Source organism: Haliotis rufescens, unplaced genomic scaffold (assembly GCF_023055435.1).
Source record: "Haliotis rufescens isolate VD_foot unplaced genomic scaffold, xgHalRufe1.0.p SCAF_5, whole genome shotgun sequence".
Classification (NCBI taxonomy): Eukaryota; Metazoa; Mollusca; class Gastropoda; order Lepetellida; family Haliotidae; genus Haliotis; species Haliotis rufescens.
The window spans coordinates 60,764,263-60,780,027 of record NW_025964223.1 but is presented as its reverse complement, the minus strand read 5'-3'; the positions used below and the strand labels follow the sequence as shown (position 1 = coordinate 60,780,027).

Here is a 15,765-nt window from a genome sequence, read left to right as displayed (position 1 = left end):
CTCACTCTGCATGTAGGACTGCAGGGGACAGCTTCCATCACACCTCCAGACAATTCCCCTCCGGCTGACCTCTATGTTGGAGGCATAGAGTGAGTGAGTGAGTATGGTTTTACGCCGCTTTTAGCAATATTCCAGCAATATCACGGCGGGGGACACCAGAAATAGGCTTCACACATTGAACCCATGTCGGGAATCGAACCCGGGTCTTCGGTGTGACGAGCGAACGCTTTAACCACTAGGCTACCCGACCGTCCCTGGAAGCATAGAAATCATGTTACAAGGACTGTGATGTGTCACAGCTGCTAACAGCCCCAAGATGTATTTCCATAACCTATTTATGATACAATATATATTCAATTCATGACATTTTTTGTGATCTCTATTTCAGCTTTATATAATAATGTACAAATATAAATACTGTATATTATGTAGATATATTTAATATATCTTAATTTCAAATCTATTAATGACATTGATATAAATGTACCTGATATATACTAGTATATGAAACACAAATGTATGACATTTTTAAATGTATATATATTTGTAAAATACATCACTTTTTTCAAATGATTCATGTTATTTTCAAAGAAGTGTAAGACTTATCTTCACAGAAACAGATCCTTACTCTTCACTTTTATTACCAAATTCAATTGACGTTTTTGTGGGGAAATGTTTCTCCCTTGAATAAGGGCGAAAATGTGCCAGCAAAACCAGCCTGTAGTGGCTTTGTAGTGAGCTTATGCCATGTGTCACCTGTCAACCATCCATCCATTAGTACTGGACTTCAACTCTGATCTTCTTCTTCAAATCTGCTGTTATCAGTAACACTTCAACATAATATACTGAACCAAATTAAAAACTTCACAATCCTAAAATTTTAACCAGTTATCATTGTGGGCCCTTATTGTGTTTATAAACAGTAATGGCCACGTATTGTCTTCAGATAACACCCGTTTTTGTGCAGGTGAATCGATCAAAATCATGTGCACAGCACTATAGTGGCAAAAGTAGTTTTTCACGTGCAACTGGTCACGTGGCCATAATACCGCACTAGTTTTCAGCCATACTTGCTAGAAAAACACAAGAAAACAAGTCTTTACGGCTATTTGTCATGCCACGCCTTTCAAATCTGCAACGTGAACGTGCCATCGGCATGTTGCAGACGGGAACGTCCGTAGCTGAAGTCGCAAGGACAATGGGTTGTAATCGACGGACTGTTTATGATTTACAGACGCGTCTACAGCAAACGGGTACCACCGCTGATCGCCCTCGGCCAGGTCGACCACGTGTGACGTCATATGCAGAGGATCGTCAGATTGTCTTACGTCACCTCCGTAAACGATTTTTGACCGCTACATCAACCAGAAATGAACTGTTTAGGGGTAGACTGAGTGCGCAAACTGTTCGAAACCGCCTGAGAACTGCTCACCTTCAAGCAAGACGGCCATACTGTGGGCCGATTCTGACTCAATTACACAGACGTCAATGTCAATTGTGGGCACAGCGACACTTACGATGGAATCAATTGTCTTCAGTGATGAATCCCGATTTAATCTTTGATTTGCTGATGGTAGGCCGAGGGTGTGGAAGAGCCGTCATGAACGTTACGCCCAGTGTTGTGTACAGGAAGTTGACAGATTTCGAGGCGTAAGTGACATGGTGTGGGGTGCTTTCTGTGGCAATGCACCTTCCAGGCTTCTTGTCATCCGTGGCAACCTCAACGCTGCTGCTTACCGCGACCAGGTACTGGCACCAGAACTTCTGCCTTTTATGGCAGCACATAGACCCGGTTTGATCTTCCAACACGACAATGCCAGACCCCACACAGCAATTTTGACAAGGAATTTCCTCCAGAATGTCATGGACTGGCCGTCAAGGTCTCCCGACCTCAATCCTATCGAACATGTCTAGGATGATCTTGGCAGAAGTCTGCGCACTCTCCAGAACCAACCACAGAATTTGCAAGATCATGGCACCATTTTGCAGCAACAATGGCGTCGTCTTCCCAATCATGTGTTCACAAGCATCACAAGGTCCATGCAGAGGCGTTGTGTGGCAGTTGTCAACGCACATGGTGGCCATACATGCTACTGAACTTGTGTGCCATCAGATTCTCGTGCTTGGGACTTATGATTTAAACTGTTGATGTTATTACCGAATACCGTAGGTGCTTGGAACAAATTATGGTTACCACCGTTAATTAAAATCCTTCTTTGGACATTAATGATTAAAAATAACCTTCTCTGATACATTTGTCTGTTGTATATCATATATGGGATTACTTTTAAAAATGTGAAGTTTTTAATTTGACTCAGTATATGTTCAACATTTCCCTGGCTACAACAAAGTATTCTTCTGATTTTCACAAATTCAAAATGGCTGCTGCAACATTTTGAGTGAAGACTACCCCTTTGTGTCAACCCCTTCTCCTGTAAAACCATTGTACATGTTGCTTTCAAACTTTGGAAGAACAATCGATCGACCTAAGGGCACTTTGACGATTTCAAGATGAGCTTGAAAGAGAAACAGGACAGCATATCAATTCACACAATCTATTTTATTTTCCATTTCCCGAAAAGAGACGTTACACCAACAGTATTCTTTGAATCACATGAATGGACTTTCACCTTGACAGACTCATGTTTGTCCACTTTGCATTTCTTCATACACATGTAAGACTCAACACAGTGTCGCATCAAGTCAGCCATTCATTACACTTATAATTTCATGGTATCTAACAACATAAGATAGCTATGTGATAATTCCCAAAGAAGAATGAAGCATGGTTTATTTCACAACAAAACATTGTTCTATCATGACGTCATTTCTGTAGATTTGACCATGCGCACGCAACTGGATGATGTAAATTTGTTATTATTTTGAGAGGGAAGTGTGTAGTGAGTTGTTTCTCAGAGATGTATCTAGGCAACGTAGATAAATGCAATGGCCAAACGATCGCTTCCAAAAATGGGAGAAGTATGACAATCGGTACAGATTATTGACGTGAAAATTGTGAGAATATGAATGAAAGACCAAATTTACCACCCCCTGTTCATAAAATGGACTTGTCCGACATTGCTGCAGCTGGATTCTATTCAGGGAGTCATCATTATTTAAATACGGGAAAATATTCTTAAAGATTGTACTTTAACTAACATCCTTCAAGAGGCTATAGGGCGGTCGGGTAGCCTAGTGGTTAAAGCGTTCGCTCGTCACCCCGAAGACCCGGGTTCGATTCCCGACATGGGTACAATGTGTGAAGCCCCTTTCTGGTGTCCCCCACCGTGATATTGCTGGAATATTTTGCAAAAAGCGGCGTAAAACCATACTCACTCACTCACTCAAGAGGCTATGGGTAATGTTGAAATCTCATTAGAATTAAACTCCACTCATGGTTTATTCTCCCTGAAGTGTTTTATTGTACGATAAGCAACTCCCATTCGTTGTTTATTTCTTAAATATCTGGAACAAACCTTACTATCTATCTATCTATTTATCTATTTATCTATCTATCTGATATTAACAAACAGGATGAGTGTTATACAAGACCGTCAATACCTTCTCCAAAACAGACCAAGAGCACCATGTCTGCAAAGATGTCAGACTTCAACTCAGTGCTTAATTACCACAACAATCAACTTCCCAGCCGTCAAGTTCATTTACGGGCGGTCTGATAGCCTAGTGGTTAAAGCGTTCGCTCGTCACGCCGAAGACCCGGGTTCAAATCCTGATATGGGTACAATGTGTGAAGCCCATTTCTGGTGTCCCCCGCCGTGATATTGCTGGAATATTTCTAAAAGAGGCGTAAAACCATACTCACTCACTCAAGTTCATTTACATACCAATACATTGTTCACATACTTGGTGTAAAACAGTGTGGGGTTTACAGTAAGGAAAACATTTACTACTATTAGTTTTCCAATCTCGTCACATTGCCGAAGTCACTGTTCCCTGACAACATGTCAGGTGTTCCAGCAGGAGTCTCACTCTGAAGACAAACAGTCCATGGTGCATGTTATTAAATTATATGTTCTTATATTATACATTTATATATCGCAGGTATCCAAGTTGTTGTTTGTTTGTTGTTTAACGCCGCACTATTCAATATTCAAGCTATATGACGGTGGTCTGTAAATAATCGAGTCTGGACCAGACAATCCAGTGATGAATATCATGAGCATCGATCCACGCAATTGGGATCGATGACATGCATCAACCAAATCAGCGAGCCTGACCACCCGATCCCGTTAGTCGCCTTTTACGACAAGCATAGTCACCTTTTACAGCAAGCATGGGTTGCTGAAGACCTATTCTACCCCGGAATCTCAAGTTCGGTTTTATTTGTTCCCCAACCAGTGGATCCATTTGCATCCCAGCTATCATTCTTACCTCCCTGGGGAGTATACAACCAAGCTGCCTAGGGACGCAAGAAGGTTTTTTTATCCACCTCACATGTCAGGTACCCAATCCCTGCTGGTTGAACAGAGGTACATTTGAACTAAGTCACTTGCCCATAGTGACACTACACATTTTGACACTTGTGATCTGCCGTCTACCATCGGACAAGTGGGTTCTTTTAAATAAACAGGGTGTGTGTACTGTACACTAGGGGTAGTGGCAACACTGTTAAGACCTGTAAACATTGTTAGTCCCAAGGCTGAATAACAACCCAGTCACTAGCGGGATACGATCTCAGCACCTGGCGCTTTTGACCGCTTGCCCACTCCGCATGTGACACACAGCTGTCAGAGCCTCAGTCAGGTGTTCCAGCAGGTGTCTCAAGATGAAGGTGTCTCACTCTGATGACCGAACTGTCCATGGCGTATGTGACACACAGCTTCCCTCTCTCCCTCACTGGGGTGCTCAACATGAACTCCATAGCAGCATCCTTGGAGGCTACAACAGATAATACAGATCTGAGAATGTCCATAGAAAAAAACCCATAAGGCTATGTAGCTCACCTTCATTTTTATAAAACTGGGTTGGTTGGTGAGTGAGTGAGTGAGTGAGTGAGTGAGTGAGTGAGTGAGAGTAAATATATTTTAACACCCCATCAGAAACTTCGCAGCTAATCGCTGTTTCAATACACCAAAATAACATGAATGTTTCATAAACATAGAAGCAGAAATGGCTGATTAATTGGCCCAATATGACATTTTCAATATGAAAGTCATGTTAAAGATCAAATCCTAATATTGTGAGCACATCCAGAGACACCTTTGCTGGGTTCACATACACAAAATGTCATCTTGACAGTGCAGACGTCGAAAATAATCAGTAAATCTTGATAAATCCAGTCAAACCCTGTTATCTCGAACCTAGCAGGACCATTTTGTAATTTTGAGATATCTGGACATTTGACATGAAGATGCATTAATACCCTGACAGATCACGACACATAGCAATAGAAATTTAGAACAGCATGGGATGACAAACTGAAATGTATTTTGCTGACTATGATTAATAATAAATGTAACAATAAATATTATAATAATTAATAACTGTGACAAGTTTTGTACGGTGTACATGTACCTTAGGGGTCTTGGTTGATGCATGTCATCGATCCCAATTGCGTGGATCGATGCTCATGATGTCAATCACTGGATGGTCTGGTCCAGACTCGATTATTAACAGACCGCCGTCATATAGCTGGAATATTGCTGAGTGCGACGTTAAACAACAAACAAACCAACTAACTAACCGCAGCTCTCACCAGTACATGCACGTTAGGCATAGCAGTAATCCCTGTTTAGTCTGTCCACTCGACGAAAACAAAATGCCACTCCCACAACTTGAGTGAGTGGGTATGGTTTTAAGCCGCTTTTAGAAATATTCCAGCAATATCACGGCGGGGGACACCGGAAAAGGGGCTTCACACATTGTACCCATGTGGGGAATGACGTAACGAGCCAACGCTTTGACCACTAGGCTACCCCACGTCCCACAGCATGGACAGTGTGAGTAGTGTCATACGGCTTTGATTCCTTGAATCCGACTTTGATAGTCACTTTTCTGAGCAACCAGGAAGTGTTTGTACTCACGTCTACTCACAATATTCTAGTTGTCAATAAAGATTACATTACAATTGGATTAAAAGATAGGTAAATACCGTATTTGCCATAGGGCCCAGGGCGCACTCAAAATTAGAAATAGTGGGCTCTTATTAGAATATTATTTTGGTGGAAAAAAAACAGAGTTGAAAGATAAATTTCATGGTTTATGCTGACAGCCTGAAATGTTTATGTACGACAGATATATTTTTCAAGAATTTAATTGCCCATAATTAAGGTTGCATATAACACACGAGTGCGTATTACTGGCATACGCGAATGAATAAGTCTTGTGTACATTGATCAATCTGAAGGTGTGCTAATTGGGATTGTTCACTCGCCAATACATTAGCAAATATCACCGAGAGCGCTTATTAGAGCAGGGCGCTTATTACGTAGAATACGGTAATTGGTTGAGCAACAATTGGTTTAAATTGTTCTGTACTTTTACAGCGACGTTAGATGTGTGGGAAAGGTACTAGATATACCTGCACTTCTCAAAACTGTTAATGTGACAATGTCATCTTTGAGATAAAGGTGCACACTTCTGCAGATCCAGTCCTAGTTTCGAGATAGTGCAAAGTACATTTATCTCAAATTCGAGATAAGCGGCCAAATTAATATGTATTTATATTGTGAGGCAGTCGGGACCCAGAGAATAGGTTTCGAGATATATTGGTACGATAACGAGGTTTGACTGGAGATGTATATAACCTACAGAGGCCACAGTTAGGGAATAAATCCTCATGCCCCATAAAATGCATTTGTGATATCCCACATACAGTTCATGGGCGGATACAGCTTTTTTTAAAAGGGGGGGGTGCACAATTAAGATCTATTTATTGTCTTTGGTGGTAATTTATACAGAAATAATAGTTTTTTTCGAAATAAAAAGGGGGGGTGCACACCCCCCCCCCCCCCCCTCTGTATCCGCCCATGCAGTTTACTTGCTGCTATTACATTTCATGATGAAAAATGAAAAAACTGTGAGAAATGGGCAATAATGACATTTTCAAAATGGCCACCATGGTGGCCATGTTTAAAATGAAATCAGGATTCTTTAAGGAAATCTTGAAGCAATTGGAACACATACACAAAAGTCCAACTTCTTAAACCCTGAGGTTTCACTACACAGATTGATAGTTTGATGGAGCAGTAACCTCGTGGTTTACAGAGTGAGTAATACTACCTTGAACATGGTTGACAGTCAGGTGGAACTGTGTGCCCATGGAGTGAACCGCCTTGACCCCATCCCCAGTTGACATCACCAGACTGCAGGATCCACTGCAACAGGCAGGTACATGGTTGTCAGTCAGGTAGGTGCTTGTTTTACACCTGTGTCAGTCAGGCAGGTGCTTGTTTTACACCTGTGTCAGTCAGGCAGGTGCTTGTTTCACATGTGTGTCAGTCTGGCGGGTGCTTGTGTACATGTGTGTCAGTCAGGCAGGTGCTTGTTTACATGTGTGTCAGTCAGGCGATTGTTTTACGTGTGTCAGTCAGGCAGGTGCTTGTTTACATGTGTGTCAGTCAGTCAGGTGCTTGTTAACATGTGTGTCAGTCAGGTAGGTGCTTGTTTACATGTGTGTCAGGCAGGTGCTTGTTTACATGTGTGTCAGTCTGGCAGGTGCCTGTTTACATGTGTGTCAGTCAGGCAGGTGCTTGTTTTACATGTGTGTCAGTCAGGCAGGTGCTTGTTTACATGTGTGTCAGTCAGGCAGGTGCTTGTTTCACATGTGTGTCAGTCAGGCGGGTGATTGTTTACATGTGTGTCAGTCAGGCAGGTGCTTGTTTACATGTGTGTCAGTCATGCAGGTGATTGTTTTACATGTGTGTCAGTCAGTCAGGTGCTTGTTTTACATGTGTGTCAGTCAGGCAGGTGCTTGTTTACATGTGTGTCAGTCATGCAGGTGATTGTTTTACATGGTTGTCAGTCAGGCAGATGCTTGTGTACATGTGTGTCAGTCGGGCAGGTGCTTGTGTCCATGTGTGTCAGTCAGGCAGGTGATTGTTTTACATGTGTGTCAGTCAGTCAGGTGCTTGTTTACATGTGTGTCAATCTGGCAGGTGCTTGTTTACATGTGTCAGTCAGGCAGGTGCTTGTTTACATGTGTCAGTCAGGCAGGTGCTTGTTTACATGTGTGTTAGTCAGGCAGGTGCTTGTTTATATGTGTGTCAATCTGGCAGGTGCTTGTTTACATGTGTCAGTCAGGCAGGTGCTTGTTTACATGTGTCAGTCAGGCAGGTGCTTGTTTACATGTGTGTTAGTCAGGCAGGTGCTTGTTTATATGTGTGTCAATCTGGCAGGTGCTTGTTTTACATGTGTGTCAGTCCGACAGGTGCTTGTTTCACATGTGTGTCAGTCAGGCAGGTGCTTGTGTTTACATGTATGTCAGTCCGACAGGTGCTTGTTTCACATGTGTGTCAGTCAGGCAGGTGCTTGTTTACATGTATGTCAGTCCGACAGGTGCTTGTTTCACATGTGTGTCAGTCAGGCAGGTGCTTGTTTACATGTATGTCAGTCCGACAGGTGCTTGTTTTACTTGTGTGTCAGTCAGGCAGGTGCTTGTCAACATGTGTGTCAGTGGTTAATTTAGAGTAAGAAGCAGTTATCACAAGCATGGTAAAGTAATGTACAGTCTAAGAAATTTGTCCAGTGGAATAGCGTAATCCTTATTTCACACGCCCTTAGTCTGACGCTAATCCTGCAGCAACAAGACAATAATGTTTAATATGTTTACATTTTCTGTCAGTTTTATTTAGTTCTGATGTGAAGCAAAATTAAAGCATTGAAAACTGGTTCAGAATTATAGCCAAGTGGGAATGAGGGCTAACAAGATTGGATTTTCCTCAGCACAGTTTAGTAGTCTTGGGCTAGTGGACTAGCACAACTTTCAAAGGCTGAATGTATCTTTTAAAAAAGGAAAAAAAATGAGAGTTTATTACGAAAAATATAATGAATTTAGTTTCAGTAAAATTTGACAACAGTAAACACTTAATTCCTGGGAACCATGAAAATTATGAGTAATCCAGAATTCTAGACCGTTATAAGACAATTGGTGTGATAAGCATCCCGCTGTTTCAATACAACTACTTCAACAGAAACAACACATCGAGTTAAAAGAGAACTAATGTGGTTTCCCTGTGTGGTCAACTAAAAATGAAAGAAGCACTTGTAAAATCACATTAGAAGAACATTTTACATCAAACAGAGTTTTGAGATGACTAATGTCTTCATCAAAGGATTTCTCGCATGATACTTTATCAACAAAATATTCAAACTTTCATTATGTTTTGCTCAGCTTTCATTGCAGAGCTTTTGATCATTCATCCCTGATCCGAATTGTAATAACTGATAATCACAAGTTCAAATAAAGCCACAACAAACCAAACAAAATATCCTCTTTTGAAGGTTTCTCCAATTATTTTTAATGTTGAAGAATAATATGGAACCGTCATAACACAGTGCCTTGATCGAAAAATGATGACAAATTAATATATTCATAAATTTCTGAAAACAAGGGAGATAACCTCTGAGAGACTAACTATCAAGATCCATGCACAGGCAAGGTGAGGCTTATTTCCCCAGCCTAGAAACATAAACTATGATCAAGGGGTAAACGATGAAAGAATACCACCAGTACATAAAACAACAACATGTGCATGACATTTTCCTCATTTACACATCACTTCACATTTTCCCCTCAATGAATGCAGATGATCTAGATTTTGTAGTAATGTTTTCTTTCAAAGATAGGATATGTCAGAAAATGTGCATACCACTGGCATTGAGATTTCTTAATAGCCACAATTTGCCTTATGATGAGCCATAAAATATCTGATATGAATAAATTCCTTTTTTGGAGGTCTCTAATTATCCATAAAAGAGAGACTTTCTGAACATCAAAGCATTCTGGACTGAGGTGAGCTGGTAATGTTACATCACCTAAAGCCACCAAAACTGTTGCCACTAGAAAAGTACTAACACCCTCTAATCAATAATAGCACTGACCAAATCAGATATTGGAGGAGTTCATTATGCTCTTAGAGGGTAGGTGTGTGAAAGTTATATTGAGATGAATGAGTCATCCTTTAGCCCAGAAGCTGCCCAGTTGGACACCAAAATGTCCAGTTACCATAGCAACCTGTCCTACCTGGTCAATTACATGCCAGTATCAAAAGCTTTGATTGGTCAATTATGATCTCGACTGACAGATGATTGGTTAAGTGACAAGCATGACGTGACAAGTCAATTGACTACTACTGAGATTAATCAAAACAATTAGAATCCGTACAGTGGAGACACTAATTTCCTTGTTGCTATTTAATATGGCAACTATAACTACCGCTGCTGCTTCTAAGGCCGGATTCCGACAAGACACCATGATATTATGTGATTATTACATTGTCCAAAATCATAAACCGCATAAAAAACAACAAAAATAGCTCAAATGTCTCAAATTGAATCTCTTTTCTGACGCCATTTTTTCTTAAATAACAGATATCCTTTACAAATATGACAAAATGCAGGAGGCATAACAAAACAAAACAAAATGTTTTCCTGGATAATTTGAGATCAATTTTTCTTTAGAAAAAAAATCACACATGCTAAAAATAAACATATTTATGATGTAAACATTATTTGTTGTCAGATTTGTTGTTATTGTGTTCTTGATGCTCAGATATCTCATTCAGATCTGACAGAAGTAGCCACAGCTTTCAAATGTTTTAATTTCCACACATCAAATATTCAATAACAACAACTATGAATGATGAAACCTGCAAATTAGTTTATCCACATTGTAAGTGACAAAAGACCTCCATAGACTCAATTTCCGCTTGAACTCTCACTGCTGTGACATCACTCTGGAACAATGGGATGACGTAATACAATGCCATCATTCTTCCATGACAACAGAACCTGCATTTTAGCAGAATGTGGAGCAAATCGACTAAATCAGTTATTTTACAAAAACGTCATCACACTCTTCACACAAAGAATATGAACGTGAAAACAAAAGATACTTCTAAAAGTGTTCCTTCGGGTTAAAAATCCTGAAGATTTCCTAGTTTCAAATCCCATTTAACAACATTTTTTATAAACCAAAACCTTAAAATTTTAAAGTCTTTTAACTAAAAGATTGCAGCACACCCACCCAATTGTTTATCAATTTCAATGAAGATAAGCATTCTAAACTAATTATTAAGGACAGGTGAGGTGAAATGGGGTTTAACATCGCGTCCAAGATTATTGCACTTATATAGCGATGTGCATGCACGTGTGTGTGTGGCTGCTTGTACTAGTCCGGACTGATGCCGAATTATAGTGCTAGCTCACTGAGATACCATGCCGCAGTTTAACATGAATACCTCACTCAGATACAGTATACTGTCTCCGAGCCGACCAGTCCTTGTTTTAGCCCCTTAATGCCGAGCGCCAGACAGGGTAACAACAAGGACCATCTTTTAACGTCTTTTGGTATGACGTGGCCGGGATCGAACCCCGGACCTCTGCTCTCCGGGCGGACAATCTACCACTAGATCACGGAGGCAATTAAGGACAGGCTCATCTGTAAAATATGTAAAAAGTTTGCTCGTACTTTAAAAAAAAAAAAATATTGCTTGCATGCTGTATTATGATTCTTAATACTTCAAAAGAGATTTTTTAATCAATATCCTCAAGGAAATAGCCCGGCTGTACTTTAACGCTTACATGTCCACCTTGGAACCAAGGTCACTGTCATGGCAGGAATATTGCCATGATGTATTCAGAGGTGCTAACTGTTGGTAAATGTTCCTATTTTCACTTCACTGACTGGGTTGCAACACAATACAATGAACGCAGTAACAACATTTATGTTAGTTATATATTTTTTGGCCAAAAAAATTCTGTTTCAAATGAAGTAAAGGACTATCTTGGCTAATGTAGACTCCAAGACTCTTATTTGGACAGATGTTTTCTTTTTTACGTTTCAAGAGAAGAAATTCTAAGAAATAAAGTAATCAAAATATTTTTTTACTATTTATATCTCCTACTAGTAACATAGACCCTCTTATACAATATAAAATGTTATTATTTTATATAAATTTCATGTCTACTATCAGGAATAAATAAATAAATAAATAAATAAATAAATAAATAAATAAATAAATAAATAAATAAATAAAAAAGCTGGAATAAATCCATGAAACATAAAATTACAAAAGCGTGGCCTTAACAATGCATTACACTTTGCAAGTCATTAGCTCCTTACATTCTACACTGAAGTAAGACACACTCACTCTTCTAACAGTGGATCAGAGGTAACCTTTTTCTATGTAAGAGTATCTTCAATACGAAATAAAAGTAATCTCATTAAAATCAGACCTCAGTTCTCGCTACCGCTAAACAAAGATCTGAGGACATCCTGTTAGGGATACTGTCAGAACGACCTTTCTTCCGACCAATCAGAGCCTCGCTTACCAGATTATGAAAGTGACAGTCGGAATGTGATTTCTAATCATGCAACCTCGAAAACGTTAACTCGGAACGATAGTTACGGGTTTAACGACTGAATCCATACAATCTAGACCATCTATTAGCCATTCCAGAATGTTCTTTTGTTCAGCTTTCAAATTTGTAATGGAGAATTTGTCAAAATATGTTTTGAAGCGTAGTCGCCAATTTGAAATTAGTGCCATAAAGCACGAGAAAGCTGCCTTCTGATTGGTCATTCCATTGGTCGGTCAAAGTTTGCGCAAGGTCAGTCTGACGTGACTCGTAATGGGAAGTCCTCAGATCTTTGTTTAGCTGTAGCGAGAACTAAGATTAATTTTAATGAGATTGAAATAAAAGTCACTTATCCATATTTTTCACTCTTAAACAAAAAACTTTCTCTATTTTTACTGTCATCAGTGAATGTTCACAATAAAATTCTTATTGTCGACAATATTAGTCATCAAGTTCTTGGAGGAGGTTAAATGTCTCATCTCTAGGCTGAATGAACGTGACGTTGCAGGCTTTGTAGACAGTTGAGGAAAAGCTGTTGCGACAAGAGGTCTACAGCATAAACTTTAAATGCACAACTTCAAACGGAGCTTCAATGAAAGGCTGCAGTTTGCTTGAGGAAGGACTACCTCAACAAATAAGAGGAATCAAAACACTTCTTTCGAAAATAATTTACAACCTGAATGTTGGAAGTCTTCACAAGAATAAAGAGACAAGAAATGGAAACTAGGAAGGTGGACCTAGTCTGCCAGGGTTTGAAATTCCTGGTATTTTGGCGCCAGTGGTAAAAAAAGGTTTCAAAACCATGATGGCATACTTAAAAACTCAAAGCTTCTTAATAAAACTGGTGTGATGTTTATAATGATTTACATAAGCCAACAGAAACACCACACACACATAGTATCAGTGTTAGGGTATTCCTTCTGTCTGAACACCACTACTATCATTTATACATCCATCCCATGGCACATAACTAGCACAACACATTGTGGATCTAGACTAACATTTAGTCTCTGAAATCTTATATAACACAATATCCTTCTTGACTCTAAAAATATAAAAAATTTCCCTATGCTGATTTCAGAATAGAGCTAGTTTGAGCTGGCTAGACTTGCTTTTGTATGCGTTTCTAGATTATTTTATTCATAAAATATATTTATTCCACGGTCATGGTGCAGGACTAATTGTGAGTGAGTGAGTGAGTGAGTGAGTGAGTGAGTGAGTGAGTGAGTGAGTGAGTGAGTGAGGTTTTTGGCCGCTTTTAGCATTATTCCAGCAACATCAAGGTGGGGAAAACTAGAAATGGGCTTCATACCTATTACCCATGTGGGGAATCAAACCTGGTTTTTTGGCATGATGAGCCAACGCTTTAACCACTAGGCTACTCTACCACCCCTAGAATTATAGTATACTAGCCACAAAAAGAAACTGTGCATTGTTAAAAAAAATTCTAAATGTTTTCATGACATTGAGTCCAAATGCGGGGCGGGGGTCAAGCAACATTGTCACAAACTCAATAAGGGGTATGCCCACTGTCAGAAGCAATAACAGCATAGAGTCTATCAAATGGGCATGGAAGGCTTGTGGAATGGCTTGTGATATTGTCTGCAACTCTGTGGCAAAATCATGAACGTTATCTGGCGAATTTGGTAAATGGCGTAGACATCTCTCTATTTCATCCCATACATGCTCTATAGGAGTGAGATTCAGTGAATTTGCAGGCCAAGGCAGTACTTGAACATTGTGCTGTTGAAGAAAAGCCATAGCAACCCTAGCCGTGTGAGGACGGCCATTGTCCTGTTGGAATGTCAATCCTGGGCCATGACACTGAAGAAACGGAATTGCCACTATACCGAGAATCTGATCTATGAAGCCCACACCTGTCAAATTGCCCTAAACAACAACTAAAGGGTTCAGTTAGTTTCTACCGTTGGTTATCTGACATGTACTTATCCCAACCCAAATCATCACGGAACCACCCCCAAAGCGATTCCTCGCCATGACACAGGCTTGAGCATGACGCTCCTCAAGACGTCTGTAGACAAGTTGATGTCCGTCACCATGGGAAATGTGAAATCTGGACTCGTCTGTAAAAACAACAGTCCTCCATCACAAATATGTGCACAGTTTCCTTTTGTGGCTAGTATAGATGACACTATGTCCAAAAAGAAATTTGTAAAAAAATACACTTTGCAATTGATCACTTGATGATACACCTGCACATTGGAAGCGATATCTACAGTAGAATGAAATAATTTTTAAAAAAAGAAAGGAAATTTAATTATTTTAATTTTGTGTGGTTGATTGGAAGAATGAGTGAGTGTGTGTTTAGGTGCAAAGGCATTCACTTTGGTGAGTCTCAACATTTCTCACCTGGCAAAACTATCTAGCAATACATTAGCAACACATGTTTTTCATTATGGGTGATCCATGCTGTTAAGTGTTTGAGAAGAAGACAGGCACAACTATAAATATACAGAAATTACATCAACAAATTGATTTGTGAAAACCAAGAGGGAAACAAAAATCCATTTTTGTTCCTTAAATGCCATTAGGAAAAAAAAGGTAACAATCCACTGCTAGTCCACTTGTACAAACAGAACAATTATCTCCTGAAACTGCAGCGATTCCTAGTTTAATGTATAATTGCATTACCTGAGAGAGATATTCCCACAGTGGTGCTGTATGACTAACAACTAATCCAATCTATCAGAGGTAATCATGTTAGTCTCCAGACAACTAGCTCTGTTTCCAGCAGGGTAGGTAAGCAGCTGCTGCCAGCCGACTCAGGGGAGCTAACTCTTGCCCAAAGTAGCCGTGAGTCAGCATCATATGAATGACATAATACCGAGATAATATCATCAGGAGTTTGTTATATTTACTTGAGAAATTATCATCAGGAGTTTCTTGTAGTTTCCTGGGAACGTATCATTATATGTTTGTTGTAGTTTCCTGGAAAAATATCATTATGAGTTAGATGTAGTTTTCTTGGAAAATATCATTTTGAGTTGGTTGTAGTATTTTGGGAAAATATCATAATGAGTTGGTTGTAGTTTCCTGGGAAAATATCATGAAGTGTTTGTTGTAGTTTCCTGAGCACATATCATCATGAGTTTGTTGTAGTTTCCTGGGAAATTATCATTTTGACTTGGTTGTAGTTTCCTGAGCACATATCATCATGATTTTGTTGTAGTTTCCTGGGAAAATATCATTTTGAGTTGGTTGTAG

The 15,765-nt window shown here is 39.7% G+C and overlaps 1 protein-coding gene across 2 annotated transcripts in view; it reads right to left on the bottom strand.

Annotated features, from left to right (window-relative positions):
* Nucleotides 1-4,236: 4,236 nt before the first annotated feature.
* LOC124140352 overlaps nt 4,237-15,765 on the bottom strand; it is a 53,438-nt gene continuing 41,909 nt past the window's right edge. Inside the window, exons 6-7 of one of the 2 annotated variants that reach the window (XM_046507891.2) lie at nt 7,243-7,337; nt 4,237-4,899 (exon numbers count right to left, since the gene is read on the bottom strand). In XM_046507891.2, coding sequence (XP_046363847.2) covers nt 4,757-4,899; nt 7,243-7,337 — 238 coding nt within the window. In that variant the 3' untranslated portion in view covers nt 4,237-4,756. The remainder of the gene's footprint in view (nt 4,900-7,242; nt 7,338-15,765) is intronic. The other variant, XM_048383885.1, reaches the window with a different exon arrangement.